This window comes from Peromyscus maniculatus, chromosome 9, assembly GCF_049852395.1.
Source record: "Peromyscus maniculatus bairdii isolate BWxNUB_F1_BW_parent chromosome 9, HU_Pman_BW_mat_3.1, whole genome shotgun sequence".
Classification (NCBI taxonomy): Eukaryota; Metazoa; Chordata; class Mammalia; order Rodentia; family Cricetidae; genus Peromyscus; species Peromyscus maniculatus.
In genome coordinates, this window is record NC_134860.1 from 30979498 (window position 1) to 31003521 (window position 24024).

A 24024-nucleotide genomic window follows, 5' to 3' on the forward strand; every position below is an offset into this window, starting at 1 on the left:
GGGTATCCAGCATGGTGACGTTTGCCTTTAATCCCAGCACAGTAGGTAAGGGTGCTTGCCAAGATGCCTGATGACCCAAATGTGATCTCCAGAACCCACATGGTGGAAGGAGAGAACCAATTCCAGCAAGTTGTCTTCTGATCTCCATACATGTACTGTGGGACCCACATAGCCTCCACTCTCCTCATATCCAAATAAACGAATAAACACTATACAAAATTTTTAATTAAAAAAGAGTTCCATGCCGGGCGTTGGTGGTGCACGCCATTAATCCCAGCACTCGGGAGGCAGAGGCAGGCGGATCTCTGGAGTTCGAGGCCAGCCTGAACTACCAAGTGAGTCCCAGGAAAGGCGCAAAGCTACACAGAGAAACCCTGTCTCGAAAAACGGGGAAAAAAAAAAAGAGTTCCAAGGGGACTTGGTGATTAAACAGTCCATAAAGTATTTGTCACACAAAGTACTTGAATCCCTAGCACCCACATAAAGGGTCAGGTACAGCATATACCTATAATGGATCACTCAGACGGCACAAATAGAAGGGTCATTAAGGCTTAGTGGCCATCAGTCTAGCTGAATCTGAGAATTCAATGAGAAACTTCCTCAAAAACACTGAAAAGGGCTGAAGAAATGGCTCAGCAGTTACAAGCACTTGTTCTTGCTGAGTACCTGGGTTTGATTCCTAGCACCCATATCTTTAACTCCAGTTCCAGGGCATCCAACACCCTCTTTTGACCTCCATAGGCACCAAGCACATACATGATACACATACATATGTATAGTACAAAAATTAATTAATTAAAAAAATAATAATAAAGGTGGTTGAATCTAGCATGGTGGCAAACAATTATAATCCAGCATCTAGGAAGCAGAGTCAGGTGGATCTCTGTGAGTTCTGGACCAACCAGAGTGCCATAGTAAGACCCTATTTCAAAGAATAAGTACTTAATAAAAGACAAGACACTCAACTTTACCATACACACACACATACACCCAGGCACACACACATGTACACGTATACAGACACATACACAGACAGAAACACACAAATACAGACCCACACCTAAATACACAGGCACAGATAGACACACATACATACAGACTCACATACAAACACATATACAGATACAATCACAGACACACACATGCATATACAGACAACACACATACAGACACACACAAACACACATGGATACACACACACACACATACATATACAGATACACACAGACACACAAATACACAGGCATGGGACATATATACACACAAAGACACAGACACAGATATGCGCGCGCGCACGCGCACACACACACACACACACACACACACACACACAAGTTCCAGTTCAGGTACAGTTTCCCTTTTCTCAGAATGTCAAAAGCTTCAACACAAGGAGCTTCCTTTCCTATGAAGCCCTCAAAAGCCTCTGGAAGCTCAGAAGGAAGCAGCACAGTGGAGAGCTAAGGGCTTGTCCTATGTGTTACAAATGAGCACATTTAAACTTTCCACTGACTGACTGAAATCTGAACAATCTCAAGATCATAACAGAAGGAATGGCTGTTTCTGCTATTCTAGACAAGAACAAAACACTTTTATTTTCACATAAAACAAATTTCTGCCCTGGAACTGCACATTTCCTACTAGAAACATCACCATGTTCTTATTGCTACTACAAGACATTTCTAATGGGGTAATGCTCAAAAGAGGTGACAGACAAGGACTGAGTATCATTGATCTCTAAATCAGGTGCAAAAAGAATGTTTTTCAATAAAAAGAGATGACTTAGAATCTCTAAATGAACTAAATTACCAGTCTCTAAACACTCCCAAGGGAGGGTTTTCTGATTGCATTTGTCAAGTTTTGTAGGACAACTGGAAAAAATACACAAATAAGCAGCAGACGAGTGAGGAGATGCCCAGAAAACAACTGCCATCATTACCTTATTGCAGTGTGTTGAAGCAACGCCATTTCCTACCACAGAGCCAGCATTTGCTTATGCAAATATTTTCAGAGGAACTGTTTTACAAATTTTCAGTATAATTCAGACTTCTGAAGAAACCTCCAAATAGAATCTGAAAAGGCAGTCAAGGTAATTCTGACACTGAATATCCTCTTACCTGAATATCCGCTTTAGGCTCTGAAGACAAATGATGTCATTTTTTTTGTTTGTGTGGTTGGTTTTTTGTTTTTCGAGACAGGGTTGCTCTGTATAGCCCTGGCTGTCCTGGAACTCAAGACCAGGCTGGCCTCCAACTCAGAGATCAACCTGCCTCTGCCTCCCAAGTGCTGGGATTAAAGGTGCATGCCATCACACCTAACTGTAACAATGATGTTTTATTTGGCATCACACTTGAATAGGTATCTTTTTTTTTTTTAAAGATTTATTTATTTATTATGTATACAGCATATGTGACTGCAGGCCAGAAGAGGGCACCAGATCTCATTACAGATGGTTGTGAGCCACCATGTGGTTGCTGGGAATTGAACTCAGGACCACTGGAAGAGCAGTCAGTGCTCTTAACCGCTGAGCCATCTCTCCAGCCCCCTTGAATAGGTATCTTGGTGATATATGAACGACTTTGGTGGTTTGTTTTTTTTTTTTTTTTTTTTTTTTTTGAGACAGGGTAAGATTAAATGCCTGGCTATAAATAGAGTTTTTTAAATTATTTTTTCAAAAGGTCACTAGCTAAGAAACTAAACTCACTAATTAAGAAACTAAACTGGGGAGGGGGGGCGGTTTGTGGTGTGTTGGGGAGGTGATGTACCCCTTTAATCCCAGCACTCAGGAGGCAGAGGTAGGTGGCTCTCTGTGAGTTCGGGGCTAGCCTGGTCTACATAGCTAGTTCCAGGACAAAAAAATAAAAGAAAAGAAGAGAAGAGAAGAGAAGAGAAGAGAAGAGAAGAGAAGAGAAGAGAAAAGAAAAGAAAAGAAAAAAACTGTTTACACTTCAAACATCACACAGTGGTCTTTAGTTCAAGAACAAAATGCACAGATAGCCAGACGAGCCGGCAAGACATTCAAGAGGAAAAAGCTGAAGTGAAAAGGCTAGCCACACTGCCTTTACAGACAGCCCTCTGGGTTCTGGCTCTAAGAAGCCTGCACTTCAGTGTACTGACTTTGTTTTCCCTTCATGCAGCCAAGAATCTACATTTCCCCCTTTCTTCTCTTATTTTTCATAAGCTTGCTTACAACTACCTGTTGGTCCTTTGCCATAATCTCATTTAGAAAACCTTTCTTCTCAAAGCATCCTGTCCCTGAATACTAGCCCTTCTGATTTGGTGAGAGTGAGAGAAAGGGAGGGGGAGAGGGAGAGGGAAAGGGGGAGGGGGAGATGGGGAGGGGGGAGAGAGGGAGAGGAGGAGGGGAGAGGGGGAGAGGGGGAGAGGGAGAGGAGGAGGGGAGAGGGGGAGAGGGGGAGAGGGAGAGGGAGAGAGGAGAGAGTGTCTATTTATTTTATGTGCACTGGTGTTCCACCTTCATATATTCACCACTTGCCTGCCTGGTGCCCCTGGAGACCAGAAGAGGCCATGGGATTGGATTGGAACTGGAGTTACAAACAGCTGTGAGCCACCAAGCAGGTGCTAGGAACCCAACTTGGGTCCTCTTCAAGAAAAAGTGCTCTTAACTGCTAAGCCATCTCTCCAGCCCTTTCTGATCAATTTCTTGAAGCTAAAGTTATTGTGCTCCATTAAAAAAAAGAAAGAAAGAATGTACAAAAGAAAACCATTCAAGCCAAAGACAGGCAATGCATCCCCTACCAACACACACCCCTCCAGCGAGCTGCTGCCCATCCAAGTGTCTTTTTGGGAAATGACTTTGAGTTCCTTTGTCTTCCTGGTATCTGTTTTCCCCACACAATTTTTCCCTTCAGAAATCCTAAATCAGATTTACCCTCTAATTTCGAGTCGTAAACTGTTTTCTAAGACAAAACAATTTGACAAATTAAAGTAATGGTGGACAGAAATGAGCTTACTTGGAATACCATATTTAAGTGTGGTTAACCCTCTACACATAGGTTCCTAGGAAATAAGGAGATGGAAGATGGGAACAACCTTACAAAAAGATGATTTTTCATCCTTGTAACAAAAGGAGAGCAGTTGAGAACAGGCACTGATTATTCCCATTTACATATGACAAAACTAAAAAGAGTGACCTGGTGGTTGTTAGGTTTCAAACCTGGGACAAAGGCTGAGGCCCTTTTTAACATATCAAATCAGACCTGGCCACCAGGTTCTCCTAGCATCCCTCAGTCCCTACCTGTTAGGGGTCCTCCTGGCTGGCATACCCCACCCCCTACCCTAAACTCTCCAACTCAGGGGGTTGAGCTGCTGTTCCCTATATAATCCAACCATTTGGTTTCCCACTCTCTTTGTGCCTTTGGCCTCCTGGCTGCACCTGGTACCCCTGCTCTCCCCTCTTTTCCTCTCCCTGCTCCTCCCACATGGCCCAGCTCAGTCTGGTCACTGTCCACTCCGGACTCCCCCAGATGTCCCTGCCTCTGGCTATGCTCTCCCACATATCTACAATAAACTTTCTCCTCCACCATACCTAGGAAAGCCATGTGCTTTCCTTTCCTTTCTGTTTCTTTTTTTCACTCAGTGGTTCATGCTGGTGCATGTCTGTAATCCCAGCACTCAGAAGGTGGAAGCAAGAAGATGAGGTTGTTCAAGGCTGGCTTCAGCTACATCAGAAATAAAAATCTGAGTGAGCTGAAATACACTCTGGATGGGATCTCTATTAGTCCAAGGTCTACATATCGAGCTCCAGACCAATCAGGGATAGTGAGACCCCATCTCAAAACAAAACAAAACAAAACAAAACAAGGGGGGGGGCTTCAATGACTTGCCCAAACAAAGTCACAAAACTGACAAGTATGATTCCAAACCTATAGTCAGCTTGACTCTTCAAAGAGCAGCTGCTACTATATATCCCTCCATGTGTTTCTGTCCATAGCCAAGGAGCAACTTCCTAGAAAGCAGTATTTCGAAGGGTACATCTTTGACTTTTGAGACATAATTTTCCATTGGCCAACAAACTGTAAAGCTACCTTCAATCTGCCCAACAGAAAGCAATGCCTTTCTCTTCTTCTACGTACCACTTTCAAGAACTACTTTCCAACTGATCCTGTTTCCAAGGGACTTACTCATAAGTCATTAGTAGTCCAAGAAGTTTGCATCAGTATATGCTTTTTCTCAATAAAGTTTAGAGCTGATGCAACATTTTTTAGTCTCACACTTCACAGCTAAAATGACAAAAGCACAGAACAGTCAAAAATTACGCAAGACAACGATACAGTTTTTATTCCACGTCTGCCTCTCTTGGGCATCTGTGAGTCACTGTCTTTCCTGTTCAGTCATCATTATAAAAACTGCTATTTTTTTTTGCCCTAAAATTATTTTGTGTTTATTTTAATGAAAGGATCTGCATAAACGATGGGATCTCATTACATCTCTCACCACCTCGCTTTAGCACTGACCTCTGTTAGCAGCCCAGAAGCCTCATTCTGATTTTCACAATCTTGCTTTACACAAACAGGAAAAGGGGCACAAAAGGGTCACAATGTGGTTGCAGTTCATTTACTTACCCATCCAACAGACACAAATGAAATACTATCAGATTGAGACCCAAAAGTGAATGAGAATTGTCCCCCCCATCATAGTGTGACAGAGAGGAAGTTACATGATTATAGTGGTGTCCATATGGCCTCAAGTAATAGCTATGAATGAAGGCTTTCTAGAGGAAGTGGTCTCTGAGTACGTATAAGCATTCATCTCTTTTTTTTTTTTTTTTTTTTTTTTTTTTTTTTGGTTTTCCGAGACAGGGTTTCTCTGTGTAGCTTTGCGCCTTTCCTGGAGCTCACTTGGTAGCCCAGGCTGGCCTCGAACTCACAGAGATCCGCCTGCCTCTGCCTCCCGGGTGCTGGGATTAAAGGCGTGCGCCACCAACGCCCGGCAAGCATTCATCTCTTTAGTACTAAATAGATCTAAAAGACTCAACACATTGTCTAAGACTTATTTGCCAGTAATCCAGTCAAAATATAATTTGAAAGAATGATTACTTCCTGCCCTAAACCTTGGCCCTTTAAACACTCACTTTACAACAACTACAAGTTTAACAAACTCATGGGTATTTGGTGCCTTTTCACAAGTTTCTCGACTAGGGCTTAAGATGTTAGCAGAAGGAGACAAAGTACACTTTTTAAAAAGATAGTCATTTCTCTAACTGAGGACGAATGCTTTGAACAATACAGGACCTACAAAACAAGGCTATCAGGGAGGAAATGGGTTCAAAAAAGTCCCGCTTAAATACAACAGAATGAAAGATCTCTTTGAACTTGCCAGCGCACGTATACATACACACACACACACACATACACACACACACACACACACACACACGGAAGGGGGGGCTTTAGCCTCCAAATGATGAACCCCCAAATATTGCCATGATAAACAAACAAGCCTCTGAGCTGGAATCTGATTTGGTGGCCTGACAAAACACTACGATCTAAGGAATCCCACTCCTACCTCCATCCCATTCATCATTTCCTCAATAAAGTCCCAGAGGCTAGCTGCTCCCCAGTTTTTACTGGTTCCTGGATTTATTGCTTGTAAATTACAATGCATAGAGCGCCTTTCAAAAGAAAAATTGTACGGGCAAATGAAAACAAGCGTGCTTTAAAGACCCATAAAAGACTGTATGTAAGCGAAATGAACTCGCCTGTGTTTACTACGAGTACCTAGGGCACCCTTATGCCACTCCAGGGGGTCCCAGATGCAAACGCACGCCACCCAAGCCGCGGCGGAGCAGGAGGAGGGCGGCAGGGTCACACACCTGCCCGGCTCCGGTGCCCGCGCCCCGCCGCGCCGTCCGGCCTGCGCCCGGCCCCCGCCCTCGGCCCCGGCCTCCCGCCCCGGCCGCGCACCGTGTGCGACTGCAGACTCTGGCTCGCCTCGACAGCCGCTGTCAGCGGCACCGTGTCGTCCAGCAGCACTTTGCCGGCCGGCGGCTTCTCCATGAAAGCCATCCCGGGCCGCCGCCGCCGCCGCCGCCTCTCAAGCCGGACCAGGAACCGGAGGCGCCGAGCCCCGCCACCCGCCGCGTCCCGCCGCCGCTGCTGTCAACGCGCGCCGCCCCACGCGCCGCCGCCGCCCGCCGGGTCCTAACGCCAGTCGGCTTAGCCCGCTGGCTGTCAACACCCGTTCGCCCGCCCCCGCTGGGTCCTAGCGCCGTACAATAGGTAAGTGACTGCCGGCTCTTGAACGTCCCAATGCTGCTGCTGTCAGAGGCATTGTGTCGCTGTCTTGGCACCTCCTAGCTGCTGCATTGTACATCCAGTACCGTGAGCACCTGGACCGGGACCCAGGAGCACAAAACTAAACCATCACCACCGGGAATCCTCAGATCTAGACACTGCATCTAGAGCAGTTTTTCAGATGACAGAACTGAGTTTTTCTGATGAAACTTTGTAAAGCTCAGATTGGCAGATTTGAGACTCTACTGATCCCTATCACATCTCCCCTGCCCAAGGGCCTTAGGGCTCAGGAAACACCTTCAGGGAGCACCCTCAGTCTGAGCCTGTAGACCAAACTTTCTAAACCAAATCCTGATTCAGGTTTTGAACCTGGATCCTCAGGAGAACCTAGCTGCTGCATGCACCCTCGTAACTGGATCCTACAGTGTTTGATTCCAGAACATGAACTGGGATGGAAAGATAAAGGATGCAAAGATTTCCCTGCTTCTATGCTTGGCTCCTAGCTCTCTGTTGAGCCCAAAGGTCTTCAAATCCCAAGAGCTCTTAGACTCTTGAGAGTCTTTGGTTCTAGCATTCTGGCTCTAAGAACCTTAAACTTAAAATCATCAGACTTGAAGATCAACTTCTCAGCATCAAATCTACACTGATTACCTTAACCCAAGATCACAATTTTCAAGGATAATAATGGAATTAAACTTAGGTCAGATGACCAGGACCTTCTGGCTCTGGCATTTACTTAAACTGTATGACCTTGAGTAACTCACTCCCCGAGACCTCACTTTTTCATTGGCAACACTGAATAAATATCTATGTAAAAAGTGTAATAGGAATGAATAGGATTGGAAAGTAATTTGCAGATGTTAAAAATAACAAACAATATACATTACAATCTGACAATGCACAGAACAGAGATTTCTAAGTGTTGTTTGTTGCCATTAAATTTCTATTATTTCATTCATAGAAACAAAGATTTTTTGTGAATCCACCACCACTGCAATTTGACATCATAGCAAAGGTCTAGATTGCACTAAATGGTTAAGCTTAAGAGATTGTTGGGCAATCCTAAGTAGCCAAGTGATAACGACAGATTGCTCAGTAGAGGGAGATATGGAGAATGTAACTTCTGAATTTAGCCCTAAATAAATGAGATCTCTTCCTAAATCTCATTTTTATCTCAATGTACTTTAAAGCTGAAATCTATTAAAGCTAAACCATGTGTCACTTAAGGAGGACACAACTCTTTCCCTCCATTTCTTTGTTTAAAGCCAATGGGGTATTTCAATTGTCAGAGTACCAGAAACCCAAATCCTGCATTATTACTCCTGTCAGGATGGATAATAGACAAGGTCATACATACTCATATCCTCCTGCTGGTGTGTGCTTAGTGAAGGCATTAATTCACTCAGCGATTATTTACTGAGTACCTACCACATAATAAGCTGAGTGGTGGCACTGGGATTTAATAATACACATGAAGGATTTGAAAATATCTCACCCTAAGACTAATTCTGCCTCTAAGAGGGTTATACAAAGAAAGTAATGAGGGATTTTTGAAAAAGTATAACATGTAAAAGATAAGCATCTAATCCACAATATAAGATTACACAAATTATGGTATAATCATCCTATAATCATCCATTTTTGCAAGGCTAAAAACCCAGATTATTTGCTAAGGGTATAGCTCAGTGATAGACAGAAAATGTACTTGATTTGCACAAGGCCCTGGGATCAGTCATTAGCACCACAACCAGTTTAAGAATATCTAATGATATTCAAGAACATTCTTGATCTAATAAGTGAAACAAGCAATACATCTATCTGTAAAGCCAAATGCATTTACAGGAAAAACACCAGAAGAAAATAAACCAAAATGCTTCCTGTAGGAAACAGAACCATGCATGACTTTTTCCATATTTTTCAAAATGCCTTTAATTACAATATTTTATTTTTATGATTAGGAAACAAAAATATTATATAACCAGAGCCCAGTGCTCTACCAAACCACAAGTTTCAAAATATACATTTCCAAGGTTGAGAAGATACCTCTCTGAATCTAGCAAACTGGTACTCAGCTCCATTTCCAGTGCATCTGCACAAGCAAAATGAGGTAATTGTGCTATTTGACTTTGGGTACAAAAGGGTACACAAACGAAAAACCAGAAAATGAGTGGGAATTTTGGTTTTGCTGGGGTTCAAAACCAGGGCCTCATGCATACTAGGCAGGTGTTCTGCCACTGACCTACATTCCCAGTCCAGTCTTTCAATACTATAGGAGGAAGGAAAGATTGTCAGAGACAATGCCTGCAAGGTACTGAAATTGAGGTTCCAGCCACCATAGGAGCATAAGAGATAAAACAGTAATGATAGTTAGTGGACTGTGGGGGCAGTTCATTAAAGATATGGGGTTTGAGTGGGGTCTTCAAGAACCCAGCCTTTTGCATGCTAGCTATAATTTCAGCCCCATTCATGCTTTTATCAGAAACCTACTGAACTACAGAACATACACTAAATACCAAATATTGTGTTAGGCATAGGAAAGAAAAAAAAAAAGACAAATGCCACCTGTCAAGTTTCTGAGGCACATAAACTAGAAAAAAATTATGGCATAAAGTCACAGGCTACTCCAGGGATCCATGTAGCCTGAAGCAGCAAGAGACAAGGATGTGTGATAAGCTGGGCAGGAGGTGCTTAGCAGAGAGAGTTCTTCACATTCCGCTATGACGGACATTCTCCTGACAACTAAGGTAGACATTCTCAAAGCACAGACTGAAAACTTTGGGGAGTCACACAGACTGCAGCAGCCACTAACAGTCTTTCTTTTGTGGTAGTACCTTAAGGTGAGTAGTAAGTGGATAAAAGTACTGGGGGAGGGGAGCAGGAAATGGGTATGGTGTGGGTGAAGGAAGAAAGAATTGGTTTGGAAGAAGACTGCCTTGAGAGGAAAGAAAAATTGAGTTAGAATCAAGAACTAAGCAAAACCTGCCTTCACATATCTGAGGAAGAAACTAGAGTGCTTGTCATGGTTACAGGTCCATGTTCTAAGCTGACTTAAGGAGTCAGGATTTACACCAGCTCCAGAGGTACCCAGAAGCCTGATTTCACTTTGCTTCACCTTCCTCGGCTGTGGAATGGAGATTGGGGCAGCCTCAGCAGGCAGGATTACTGAGTGTACTGAATTGTGCTAATGTTGGTATACCTGAATGAAAGGCTAAGTATAAACTGCAGGATATTAGTCAGGAGGATGTCAGCACAGGCTTTCATGGTAACAGGGAATTTGTATGCTTTTCTCTCCAGAAGGGGAGGGACTGAAAAGGAATTACAACTGAAGACCTGGGCTGCACATGTCATGAAATGTGACTTGCCTGTCTTCTTTACCAGGAAAGAGAAACTGAAAGTGAGAAATACTTGACAGAAGCCAGGGACAAGCTCAGTGTTTCCTTATCCTTCTTCTGTGATTCTTTCAGAAGGCCCTTAGTGCAAACACTTCTGCTAAGCTTATTTTTCTCCTACACCTCAGTGAGTTCCTTGTCAGCAACCTGAGTATCCTGAGACACACAGACCAGACTCAAAACCATGATAACTTCAATAGTCATCTGGCTTTTTGTTTTGTTTTGTTTTGTTTTGTTTTGTTTTAAATTAGTGTCTTGGCCTTGAACTCCTGGGGATCCAGTGGTTCTCCTTCCTGCCTGAGTCCCAAATGACTGACTACAGATGCAGGCTTCTGTGCCTGGCTCTGACTGGCATTTGAAATGTCACAGACTAAATATGGGAAAGCTCTTCCTAGGCCAGAGCTGATCTAATTCAAATCAGACTTGCTTTTCTAGTCTTGGGCTGAATAAATAAGGAATGAGAGAATGTCATCGCTTTGCTTTTTGCATACATACAACTACTTGCAGGATAACAGAAGAAAAGAGAATTTTTATATTCTGCTATGTTGCCAAATGTTTAGACAGCTCATGGGTTGTTTATCTAACAACCTGAGATTTGACCAGATTGATTGAACATAATGGATTTTAGTGAGGAAATTTCTAGGCCTGACAACTGCTATGCAAATCAGATCACAGCAGCTTGTGAAAACTCAGTATTTCCTAAGCAGAGTGGTCTTACAACTCAAAATGCCTTCATTTCTTTAAATATTCACAGTCTGGATACTAAACAAAATTCAACTAATAGTCATTTGTATGTTGACATTTTCTATGATAACACTGGGAAAATCAAGGGTATAATGTCAAAACAATTTAGTTAAGAGCCACTTTAGGAATAAAGCTTGTGGAATCTATTAATCTTGTTTGACTGGTACATATTATTTGGGTTTTCTTCTAGCTGCTCATTGTGCTCCAACTCCAACTTTCTCTGAAGATGCTGAGAATTCTGCTCTTTGCAATACAAATGAAAGCAAAGAATATAGAATAAAGCACCTGAAGCCCTTAGATGACACCACATGCAGGCAGCCATGCAACCCATGGCAGTAACTGGACAGCACCCTGATTCTGCTGACCTGGGGCTAGTCAATCAACTATGCCATACATGAGGCAGTCACAGAGTTGCTCAGAGTGACAGTCAACATCTGGTAGACTGTTTTAATATAAATCCTTAATAGATGTGATGTAACAGCAATTTTCTTAAGGTCTGTGAATTATACTCTAGGAACATAAAAGAAAAATGACTAATAGTTTGGTCCCAAATAGATAACCCATGGTTATCTCAGAGGTACTGGTGTACACTTAGACATTTCTTTTTCTAGAGGAACATTCAAGACCGGTTCACAAGATAAATGGTGGCCATGGTGAAGCTCTACCTGTTAATCTAAGATTTGCTGCTGGGGAAAAAAAAATGAGTGGCATTTCAGCAATATGGAAATGTTTCCAACAGAATATAACAGTCTGTTAAGCAAATTTCTAGTACATTAGGCTAAAATTGCTTAAGATTGGTATTCTTGCTGTCCCAATCAAGTATCACATAAATATGGAAAGCGCTAGACAAAATGGCCTATTTCAGTCATTACTTTTACACTCACTTCCACATGTGACCTAGTATAATCAAAGCTCCCTCTCAATTATCAGGCCCTGGGTTTGAGAAAGAGAGTGATCATTTCTCCTGGTGGTTGCTTTAACAGAGCATGAGCAGCTTGACAGCCATGGCTGAGTCACCACTTAGGCTACTGACTCTACTCTGTTTAACAGAGACCAAAGTTCATGACCACCCCAGACTATTAATAATGTGGAAATGCTCTAAATGAGAAGCTACTTTTGAAGTCACAGTGTAAATCAGCTATTAGCCAAAGTGACATCCCTCTCTACTCCTCACATGGCTTACATAACTTTTTCTTTTGGTTGGTTGGAACAGATAGCCTATCTTCCTGCCTCAGTCTCTGAATTGCTAGAATTAGGCATCAGCTACTGCCTGTCTCTAATTTTTCTTTCCATCTAGCTGATCCTTAGAGCTTTCATCCTCTGAAAATTTCTGAATGTCATTTAGGAAAAGGTAGGTGGCCAAGCACAACGCTACATTTGCTTTTCCAGGACTTGGGAAGCTGAAACAGGAAGATGTTGAGCTCAAAGCCAGTCTAGACTATGTGGCACGACTATTTTGGGGGGTGGGGGTGAGGGACAGGCATTGGGTAGAAACCACAGGCACAAAATAGGGAAATGCTACAACTATAGCAGAGAATATCAATCTGAATAGACGTAAGAATTCTATTTAACAAAACACTATTGAAATTGACAGTGCTCCAGGAATGAAAACACTGTAGATCCACAGTGGTAGAAAAAAGGAAGTTCAACCTTGAATCTAGCTCTATTACTGTAGAATATTATTTTAAGATGTGTTACATTTGTTATGCTGTGGAACATGTTTAATGATGCAAAGATGTACTGCATTCCTTTATGTTGCATTTGTTTAACTCCATGAAGCTGTGTTACTTTGCCTGCCTAAAACAAGTGATTGGTTTAATAAAGAGCCAAACAGTCAATAGTGAGGCAGGAGAAAGGAGAAACGTGGCTGGCAGGCAGAGAGAATAAATAGAAGGAAAAATCTGGGAGGAAAAGGAGGAGGAGCAAGAGAACAAGGGGAGGTATTGTTTGAATCTTAGATGGTCTTTAAATTAAAAACAAACAAACAAAAACCCAGAGCCAGATATGAGGGTGAAAGCTGAGAGATCAGAGAAACAGAGCAGCCAGCCACTAGTTCTTACCTTTACGAAACCCTCAGCCTAAAGAGAGTGAGTTCCTGTTTCCTCATGCCTTATATACCTTTCTCTGCCCTGCCATAATACTTCCTGGGATTAAAGGCAAGTGTGTTTTCCAAGCAAAGGCATGAGATCTCAAGTGCTGGGATTAAAGGTGTATGCCACCACTGCCTGGCTCTGTCGTCTGATCCTCAGGAAAGTTTATTAGGATACACAATATATCACCACAGGGAAGAGGACACTAGGGGCCAGCCACACAGTCAGCCATGGAGTAAGAGTGAAAGATATACAGAAATAAGAAAAGGAAAAATCTCAGAGGCAAAAGGTAGATAGGATAATTTAAAGTTAAGAAAAGCTGGCAAGAAACAAGCTAAGGCCGGACATTCAAAATTAAGAATAAGCCTCCATGTGTGATTTATTTGGGACCTGGGTAGTAAGCCCCCCAAAGACCAAAAACAACTAACAACAGCTATACAGCATCAGTCTGCTTCTGTCTCAATAAAATGGGGCCATTAACTTTATAAAGCTGTTTCAAGAATTATATTAAATGCAGAAAATTAGCTTATCAGAAACGTTAAAAAAAAATCACATCATGCTCCATTTATGGATCCACACTTAAGACTGCTGCTGAATCCCAAGGGATGAGTTCTGCAGGAGTGTGCACTGACCACCTGAGTTCTCTATTTTCTTCTGATGTATAACACATTTTATTAAGTCTATTGAGTTGCCTAGAACTGTCATCCTTAGATGAACTCAGTCTACAATGCTGCCCATTCTGGGACTTACAATACTCCTGGACAACTGACTTTGGTGTTTTCTTCTCACCCTTACATACTGGAGGAAGGTGTAATAAGTTTATAATTAACTCACTTAAGACACATGACTGCCCTCTAGTGACTTACAATAATTCTTTCTAGTAATCTACTCAACTGTTCCAGTCTGGTTATTGGAACAGAGTTCTGTTGACAAAGTACCTTGCTGAGTAACTGAGGACCTGAGTTCAACCCCATGTTTAAACAAACAAAGCAGGCACAGTGGCTTGTGTTTATATATAATCCCAGTGCTTGGGGAAGAACATGTGGATTCCTTGAGCTCACTGGTGGAGCAGCTTCATCTAATTACTGAGTTCCAGGCCAGTGAGAGACATCTAACTGACCTTTGGCCTCCACATGCACAAACAAGCACACACCCACAAAATTCTGTTTACTTAAGACACCACCAGAGCCTGTTGGTGTGGCACATGTCTTTAATCCCAGCACTCAGGAAGCAGAGGCAGGCGCTTGGAGTTCAAGGCCCCCTGGTCTACAGATCAAGTTCCAGAATGGCCAGGGCTACACAGAGAAACTCTGTATCGAAAAACATCAACAAAAACAAACAAACACAACAGAACACCAAAACACTACCAGAAGGAATAACTACATCCGATCTTTGGTGTTGCTTTAAAGTCTTGCTGTGTAGCTCAGGCTGGCCTCAAATTCCTAGCGGTAAATTTTGGAATTCTAAGTAAATGATACTATGACCTGATGATCTTGTATTTCTAATCAAAGCATCTAGCTAAGGTCAGTTACCATTTAACATACTGAGCACAGTCAAACCACAAGTATATAGATACTTGCTTAAAAAGTACTTAAAAAGCACATTCTCCCTAGTCTCCCAAACTCTTAAAAAAACAAACCTGGCCACCCTCATCCACCATATACTTACACCTTTTTTCTTTTCCTATTCAAGACAGGGTTTATACAGTACTGAAACTTGCTATGTAAACCAGACTGGTCTCAAACTCAGAGATCCTCCTGCCTATGCCTGAAATTAAATGCATGCATCACCACAGTCAGGCCTGCCTTACTCCTTTTTAAAGTAGACCCACATTTTCAAGACAGGGAGAGAAGAATCAGAGCCCTTAAAATAGAGCCTTTGCCCCGAGTCTTCTCTTCAGGGTTAAAATGCTAAAAGAAACTATTGGCCTACTTCCTGAAAAATCGACATGTCAACCTGTTCAAATGTAGAACAGCCAGCTTCAAATTCAGAAAAACCCCTAGCCTCACTCATGGGAGACCAGGGTGGGAGGATAATATTGGTTATTATTTATAGGTCTGGCCCTCTGCTTATTCTGTTTCTATTATTTCCAACAATACTGCACCGTATCAGTTTACATAACTGAGTCAAGGCTGTATGTAAATCCCTCTCCCACAACAGCAAAAACCACCTGAAAGGCAAGTCACATAGAAGGTTGAAGTCCACAGCATTTTTTTTTTTTTTTTTTTTGGAGACAGTCTCTTATGTAGCCTTGGCTGTCCTGGAACTTGTTATGAACACCAGGCTAGCCTTGAGCTCCACCTGCCTCTGCCTTCCAAGTGGGGAGAAAAGGCATGTGCCACCACATCCACCACAAGATTACATCTTGGTGTAAGGAATTATAACCCTAATCCAAAAATCACGGAGAAAGGGTTAAGAGTATTTAACGGTAAAGAGTAGGTGTTCAAAGATGACCCTACTTCCATCATTGCAATTAGTAACTAAGCCCGTGGTGGTCAAAATTCAGTAAGAAACTCCCTCAACACAGATATAGGTAGGTGTTATCAAATACAAATATAACTGTGTTTGCAATTCTGAAAGTAAAACATGCAGATTCTCATTTTTTAAAAAAGATTTTTAATTTTTATTTTATTATTGCTGTATTTGTGTCACTGTTTTGCCTATATGTATGTTTGTGCACTATGTGCAATTAGTTTCTGTAGAGGCCAGAATATGGTGTTGGATCCCCAAACAGTTGTGAGTGCTAGGAATTAAACCCAGATCCTCTGGAAGAGCAGCCAGTGACCTTAACTGATAAGCCATCCCTCCAGTCCCTCTCAATTGTTTTATAATTAGAACAAACAAACAAACAAACAAACAAAAACAAAATCTCCAGAGATGATGAAATCTTGTACATACTTAAGTCTGGGTAGAGCATAAAGCCAATCTGGAAAGCAGACATTGGAACAAACTGTCTGCTTGTTCCCCTTCCCCACGTGGCTTCCAGGTATACCAGCCATTCCTTCATGAAGAGCAACAGCCCACTTCCCCAAATGACATATCATAGCAAGAGCACAGATGTTTGAGCTTACAACTTTAAATTTACAACTTTAAATTTTCAGCACCAGGAGCTTCTGGGACCATAATCTTAACCCAACCTTCCATAACTGTCTTTTTACTCTCTATTACACAGCAGGACACTGCAACTACAGCAATAAACTGCTTCAGCCTTTTCACTTCTGCAGATGCTAAAACCACTTCTCCAATATATAAAGGGGCTGGAAATTTAATTTCCTGGGAAAGAAACACACAGCCTGGCCCCGGCATTTTAGTACCCAAGAGAGCAGAAATAAGTCCACTTATCAAAACTCCATGCACAATTGTCTTTCCAAACTTGGTGTGTTTTGCATACTCTTCACTTAAATGCAAAGGATTGTCATCTCCTGTCAACTTTGAGAAGGTGGCCACATCCTGCTGTGTGAAGGCTCTGCTGAGCTCAGCACGGTCTCCAACCCTCACGTGCACATGCTGAAAGCGCTGCCCTGTTGGCACCAGGTGATTTAGCCACAGTCTCCTCTGAAGCCCACTCCACCAGAGACGATGGCCAGAAACCACACAGAACATCTTCAGTATCTCCAAATGTCATCAACAGGGCTTTAGCCTGCTTCTTTTCTCAATCTATGTAGACACCAAAAGATGCTGTTGAGAGTAGAGGGTTCTGGAACTGTAAGAGTATTTAATCCAATACTTGTTCCCTGCTATTACCAGATAATGCAAGGAGAAAGGGAGACACCTACAAAAGAAGAAAAGGTTAACTCAAACTTCATACAGACAACAGGCAACACAGAAACATGCAGGCTTTACAGGGTGCACAACACTGCAGCAGTCACATTTGAAGGCTCACCCTGGAGGGAGTACTGGCTGAACATGTATGTATGCCTAGAAACAGCCTGCCAAGACAACACTGCACACAGCATTCAATGAGAAAAGCCTTTACCATAAATTCCAAATTTGACCTTCAAACATCTTCTATGTGACCTAAAATCTGACCACTTTGCCTTTTAGAGGCAGTGAGATTCTGGGTTTGCCCTTGCTAGATGTTAACTCTGTTTGCTTTACTCAAGACAAAAATGGTGCACACATCCACCTCACATCACTACAGTGCTCAGTCCTCCTTGGAATTATGAAGGAAAAGCCTTTACCTGAATCACTCTGAAAGCACACTTCTTGTTTTTATAGGCTCCGAACAAGGTCAAAGAGCTCCACAATTTAGCCAAACCACTGTATAAAGAACAAGAAAGCATAAATAAAGATTCTGCTGCCAACAGCTCCCTGGTACTTCTGCTTGTGGTTGTCTAGAAAGTTAAAAACAAACATAGAAGCCTCATTTAAATAAAACAGAACCTTAGAAGTAAGAATGTATCACAGACAGAGAACAAATTAAGCGCAAGAATCTTTATAAAATATACACATTTCTGGCTTTAAAACCATAATTATCAACTGGGAAACTGGCTGTGATCAAACCAAGGTTTCCTCTTATCTAGAGTATAATCCCAAGTAGAGGAATGTTCATATTAACTGCTCAGAGTTCCCATGCACTCTTGTCCTGGGAGCCTCTTCACTGTGTTATTCCATCATTCTCTCTGCCCTATTATTCTAGAACTGTTTCACTGTCATACCTGCTGCATACTCTCAAGATGGCTGACAAGGTCTTCTCTTCATAGGTTAGGACGTCCACAGGCAAAGCAGCACCAATCTAGGTATGGAACAATACCATTAGCAGACTCCTGTCATCACTCGTGAATTCTGATAAAATCAATTTCAAATAATAGTGCTGGTATTCTCATGTGCCTGACAAGAACTCCTACTGTCTAGAATGTTCCTATCTCTCTTCATGATACCTCCTCACCTTTGAATCTGTAAAGTGTTCCTTCTCCAATTGGTGAGATGGCTCGGTGGGTAAAGGCAACTGGCACAGATCCTGAAGACCTAAGCTTGATCCCCATAGTTCAATACCCCGGATCCACATGGTGAAAGGAGGGAACTCTCACAAGTTGCCTGTGTACACCCCCACACACAAACACACACACACAGAAAAATGTTTTTTAAAAAGTTCCTTCACATATTCACAAGAAAGGCTCAATCTACTTACTGTGCTCTTCTTACACAAGACCCCACACATTGCTCTTCCGTAATTCTCCCCTTCTTGTCACTATTTAACAACACCAAGAGATAGACACCATGTCTTACAACTCTATCTCCTGAAACTACATTTTTTAAATGACATATAGAAATTGAAGTTTCATGTTTTAATTTGCTACAACCTACAGGGAAGTTCATGCACTTTTCTCTCAGGCTCCAACAAAAGCAGCTTCTTATATAGCCACAGTACAGGATCAAAGCCAGGTAACTGGTATTGAAACAATTCAGAATTTACTTAGACCTGACATCATTTGTGTGCATTTATGTGTGTACTTGTATGTAACTTTTCCTCATAGGTGGTTTCTTGGAACTACCACCACCACCAAAACAAAAACTTGAACCACCACAAGACTCCTTCTATTGGTACTTTATAGTCATACACACTCTACTTTCTATTCCTAGCCCCGGCAACCACTTCTTTCTTCAGGTTATGTTGTAGCAAGAGCATTATATACAAAGAATTACCCAATAAGTAATTTACTTAAGGTTGGCCGTTTCTATTTAGCTTAGTTTTCTAGAGATTTGTCTACCCATTGTCCTTTTCTCTGAGGACTATATTCCATGATTTGAATATACAATCACTGGACAATCACCCACTAAGGACAACTGTGATGTTTTCAGCTTCTGGTAAACACTCATGTGCAGCATTACTTTTCTTTAAGATTTATTTTTATATATGTCATCAGTGTTTTGCCTACATGCTATCTGTGCACCATGTGCATACCTGGTGCTTGAGATGGTCAGAGGAGATCAGATTCCATAGAACTAGAGGTACAGACGGCTATGTATGTGAGTAGTGGGAACCAGAGGGTCCTCTGCAAGAGCAAGGATAGGTTTTTTGCTTTGAATTACTTTTTTTTTTTTTTTTTTTTTTTGAGACAGGGTTTCTGTGTGTAGCCCTGGCTGTTCTGGAACTTGATGTGTAGATCAGTCTGGCCTCGAATTGCCTGCCTCTGCCTCTTGAGTGCTAGGATTAAATGTGTGTGATACCACCACCCAGCTTATTTTATTTTATTTTTTTGAGAATTTCTTATAATATTCTAGATAATATTTCTTTGTCAGATATATAGTTTTTAAATATTTTCCTCAACCTATAATTTATCTTTCCTTCTTCCTCTCCACTTCCAAAGCTCAACTTTTGTTAAGTGAATGCTAACACAAAGCTGCTCAAAGTGCTGGTCTGGGACAGGCTAAGAAGCCACATCAGAATGTCAACCAATATCACTAAGTTTTTACTTCTGCTCACACTCTTTTAGATTTACTTATTTTTATGTGTTTCTCCACATGTGAATGACAGGTTCCTAGTCAAATACAGGGCATACTGAACTCATTATTTCTGAAGTTGGCTTCTGCAAATTCTAATACAGCTTTAAAAAATGATATTTCTGTGTTTCTTACAAAGTGCTCTTCTAGGCTGAGAGTGGTGTTGCTCAATTTTAATCTCAGTGCTTGGGAGGCAGTAGATGGCTCTGTGAATTCGAGGCTATGGAGCAAATTCCAGGACAACCAAGGATATACAGAGGACTTGTTGGGCTGGAGAGGTGGCTCAGTGGTTAAGAGCACTGGCTGTTCTTCCAGAGGTCCTGAGTTCAATTCCCAGCAACCACATGGTGGCTCACAACCATCTGTAATGAGATTTGGTGTCCTCTTCTGGCGTGCAGGCATACATGCAGGCAGAACAATGTATACATGATAAATAAGTAAATATTTAAAAAAAAAAAAAAAAACTTTAAAAAATTGAAAAAAAAAGAGGATTTGTCCAACTAAAAAGCTCCTATTCTAATTCCACCTACAAGTGATTTTTTTTAAAAAAAAAAGAGAAGTTGTCTCAAACAAACTAAAAAGTTCTTATTCTAATTCCACCTACCAATGATAGAATCACAGATGCTAGAATTATGCATGCCCATAATTGTGTGTGCCCAAGTGTGTGTGTACCCAAGTGACAGGTATGATCAGTCCAAGGTAGGCCATGAGGTAGGCCACCATTCCACCACTGAGCTATACTCTGGGTCTCTTTTCTAGAATTTCTTACAAAAGCCTTAAAAATGTTAACTTGCCAAGTAACCCATACCTCCCCAAACAGGTCCTTCAGGGCTGAAACAAGCAGCTGTTTGAATTGGGCTGCATTCAGTCCAACTCCATGTTCTTGAAACTCTCTGCAAAAAAATATTAAAAAGTATCATTAAACTCCATGCTTTTCAGATTTGTAAAAAACAAGTAATATAAAACAAAACTCACAAAACTGAACTTACAAGCAGACTTTCAGGTAGTGGTACTCTGAGGGGCTCTTGTAAACTACTCTTTCATATGCAGTAGCTGGCATCTTCAAACATGGGATACCTACAAGGAATTCAGAGGGCTCATAACTACTAAGTTCATGTTGTTATTGGTAGCAGTATTGTGTTTTTAATGGGAACTTGACCTATTTAATTAATTAATTAATTACTTGTTTATTTATTGAGAAAGACTTGCTATAGAGTCAAGGCTGGCCTTGAACTGCCAATCTCTAGGGAAGACTGGGATTACCAGCTGGAATGTCAACACTTTTAAAGACTTTTTACAGTACTTTATGTAATCCTAGTTAGACAACAGTTACCCATACAGATATAAAGGAAGTCCTCTCTTTCTTTGGCAGGTCCTTATTTTGGTATATGTTGGGAGGTGACAGTGCTGGAGATCATGCCCAGAATCTGATGCAGTACAGGCAAGCTCATTTCTGTATTTTTAAACATGCCAGATCAGACCGCCCTTTAGCAAAGGAAAGATACAAACATAAGGGACTAAAACCACTTATTCTGTCCTCATAGGACATGATGAAGGGGGTCCTTTTGCTGTCCTCTTCCTAAGTCTGCTATTCTCAATCCAGAAACCAGGTCTCTAGTGCAGATGTGGCTCAGTACCAGAGTGCTTGCCTCATACTCTTGCAATACAGCTTTCACGTCAATACATCCCACTTCTAGAGTCAAATATTAATGGCCATGGCCCAGGAACACAGATGTAGGCTACTCCAAATTCCATGTTCCAAGGTAGTAAGTTTCCTGAAGTTTTTATAGTAAATGAGCAAAGACAGTCATTAATGAAGGCACTTTTCAAATACACTGGTGAAAACATCAGGTAGGCAGCTTATAACAAAGCAGGGAAACCTCTGCTATAGGCCTCAGATACTACACTTGATCTTAGTCAAAAGGCAGAGAAGCGATTAGACCTCAGATGCTAATGATATTCTTACCTTTAGACTTGTGGAAGCTAAATGATCTACCAATAGTCATAAGGATGGTATGTGAGACTCAGGTGTTCAAGGAATGACTAATTGGGGGTATGTGTGCAAAGATAACCTAAAATTGATTGTAATTAGGCTCTGGACTTGCAACATTTCAGCCTCTACACATTACTGTAGTTCTAATCAGTTAATCAACCAAGTACAAAGTCCAATGTAAATGAAGTGTGGCTTTTTGCACATACCAGCATTCCCTAGGTTAATTCTCATTACTGAAGAAGGAAGGAAAACAAACACAAACCAAAAACCTTCCAGTACACAGAATCCAGGTCTCTCTAGGGCTATTTGACAACACCATGAAGGACTGGACTTAAAATGCAAGGAGTCTAGAGGAAGTGCTGTTATGGAATATTACTTTAACTAGGCAAAGATGTGTTGCATTTGTTTATGCTGTATTTATGTATGTTATGTAAAGATGTGTTGCTGTTTTACCTTCCTGCCTAAGGCCCCTAATTGGTCTAATAAAAAGCTGAATAGCCAATAGCTATGTAGCAGAGGGTTAGGCGGGGCGGGTGGGCAGAGAGAGTAAGTAGGAGGAAGAAAGAGAGAAGGGAGAAAGAGATGGAGATGCCAGGGCTAGCCAGTTAGACACAGAGTAAGACATATAGAGTGAAAGAAAGGTAAAAAGCCCTGAGGCAAAACACAAATGAAGAGAAACAGGTTAAAATAAGTTAAAAGAATGAGTAGAGCTGGGCAGTGGTGGTGCACACCTTTAATCCCAGCACTTGGGAGGCTGGGCCAGGGGGATCTATCTCTGTGAGTTCGAGGCCAGAGATAAGGAGAATGACTCCTTTTAGTAAGCAGGAACTGTCTTAAGTTTCCAAGGGAATAGTAGCTTTTGTCTAAGTGTCAGACCCTGGGAAAGGGGATTTCCTTTTTTTTTTTGGGGGGGGGGGGAGTGGAGACAGTTTCTCTGTCTGTGTAACAGAGCCCTGGCTGTCCTGGAACTCATTCTGTAGAGCAGGCTGGCCTCGAACTCAGAGATTGGCCTGCCTCTGTCTCCCGAGTGCTGGAGTTAAGGGCATGCACCACCACACCCTAAGAAAAGGAATTTCTTGAGATCTAACTCTCTGGGCTTCCTCCTCCTCTTGGCCTGGACTAGGGCTACAGCTTCTCCGTAAGCCAGAAGCGGGAAGCCACGTGCCTCACACTTCCTAGACTTTTCCATCCGATCTGTTATTGTACCAAGGCCTCCTTGCCCAGTCCTTGCAAGTCTTACAATATTTCTAACAGAATCACAGAATATTTAATCTCCACAACGCCTGCACTCCGGGGGGGGGGAGGTGTTTTATTCACTATTGCTTCTCACGGACTCAAACGAGTGCCTGCACATTTAGGCACAAAAACCACAGCTCTGGAACTAATGGGACTAAACCAGTCATTGAAGAAGTCCGATCCCCTACTGCTGAAGAGTTACGCTGTTTCCAACCCTGCTCAATAACAACCGCCGTTCATTTAGCGCCCACCTCGAAGGCAGTGCGCCTAGCACACGGCCTTTTAACCTTCCCGGGTCGGTGTCCGGGACCTCGGCCGCGCTGTACGCAGCCCCGCGGCGGGTCTCTGACTGACCTGGCAACAGCAAGGCTCCTCCGGCCAGCCGCACTTCCACCCTGCGCCCGCCTCGCGCATGCGCACTTGCACCTGTCGCGCGCGGTTAAGCGGCCCCGGCGCAGAACGAAGCCCCTCACTGGAACAGCCGCGTTCCTGTAGCCTGAGCGCTGCTAGAATTCGGAACGGGTCGGAGTTAGCAGCCTAGGTTTGAGACTGCAAAACTGGTGTATTTGCATTTGACTCCGTTCCGCTCCGCCCTACAGACGCGAACGCGCAAGCGGACGTGACGTCACTGTGCGGCGTCGGTCGCTAGACTTGTTGCACAGCGGGGCTGAGATCGACGGGTTCAGCGCCCCCTATCGTCCACTTTCGGGACCTGCGTTTGTGGCATACTATTAGGTGCGGATAATCTTCATGGTCTTTTATTTCTACATTCATTTGCAACAGGTTATGTCAAACATCTCTCCTGGATTATTTTGTTTTGGTTTTTTTGTTTTTTTCTTTTGTACTGTGCAAGGGATCAAAGCCACCGCCTCATC

General features: G+C 42.3%; 3 protein-coding genes across 15 annotated transcripts in view; all 3 read right to left on the reverse strand.

Moving 5' to 3' along the window:
- Pxk (PX domain containing serine/threonine kinase like) overlaps positions 1–7140 on the reverse strand; it is an 82471-nt gene extending 75331 nt beyond the window's left edge. For 6 of the 11 annotated variants that reach the window (XM_076544557.1, XM_076544556.1, XM_076544564.1 and 3 more), the window contains exon 1: positions 6924–7116. In XM_076544557.1, coding sequence (XP_076400672.1) covers positions 6924–7025 — 102 coding nt within the window. In that variant the 5' untranslated portion in view covers positions 7026–7116. Of the gene's footprint in view, positions 1–6923 lie in introns of all 11 variants that reach the window. The other 5 variants (XM_076544553.1, XM_076544558.1, XM_076544552.1 and 2 more) reach the window with 4 other exon arrangements.
- An 8929-nt stretch (positions 7141–16069) lies between these two features.
- On the reverse strand, positions 16070–17079 carry Htd2 (hydroxyacyl-thioester dehydratase type 2). The gene has a single exon (XM_042284409.2). The coding sequence runs from the start codon at positions 17077–17079 to the stop codon at positions 16558–16560; it is 522 nt and encodes a 173-aa protein (XP_042140343.1). The 3' UTR covers positions 16070–16557.
- Positions 16070–23779, reverse strand: Rpp14 (ribonuclease P/MRP subunit p14). Of its 3 annotated transcripts, none has more exons than XR_013042260.1 (6): positions 23504–23779; positions 20910–20997; positions 20729–20813; positions 18135–18211; positions 17658–17810; positions 16070–17248 (listed from the first exon to the last, which is right to left on the reverse strand). XR_013042260.1 is itself a non-coding variant. In XM_006994747.4 (6 exons), exons 2-6 carry the CDS (start codon positions 20978–20980, stop codon positions 17192–17194), a joined length of 369 nt encoding a protein of 122 aa, XP_006994809.1. In that variant the 5' UTR covers positions 20981–20997; positions 23504–23779; the 3' UTR covers positions 16070–17191. The 3 variants fall into 3 exon arrangements, 2 of the variants coding, with proteins under 2 accessions (XP_006994809.1, XP_006994810.1); XM_006994747.4 differs by having other exon boundaries at positions 17658–17736; XM_006994748.4 differs by having other exon boundaries at positions 17658–17736; positions 23401–23535.
- Positions 23780–24024: the final 245 nt, after the last annotated feature.

What these genes read in the sequence shown, in the direction of transcription:
- Htd2 (XM_042284409.2), bottom strand. Translation starts at nt 17,079, where the DNA reads ATGTTCTGTGTGGTTTCTGGCCATCGTCTCTGGTGGAGTGGGCTTCAG.
- Rpp14 (XM_006994747.4), bottom strand. Translation starts at nt 20,980, where the DNA reads ATGCCAGCTACTGCATATGAAAGAGTAGTTTACAAGAGCCCCTCAGAG. An exon ending in CACTACCTGAAAGTCTGCTT is followed by an intron (nt 20,814 to 20,909) that starts GTAAGTTCAGTT and finishes ATTTTTTTGCAG; the next exon opens with AGAGTTTCAAGAACATGGAG. An exon ending in TGAAGGACCTGTTTGGGGAG is followed by an intron (nt 18,212 to 20,728) that starts GTATGGGTTACT and finishes TTCCATACCTAG; the next exon opens with ATTGGTGCTGCTTTGCCTGT.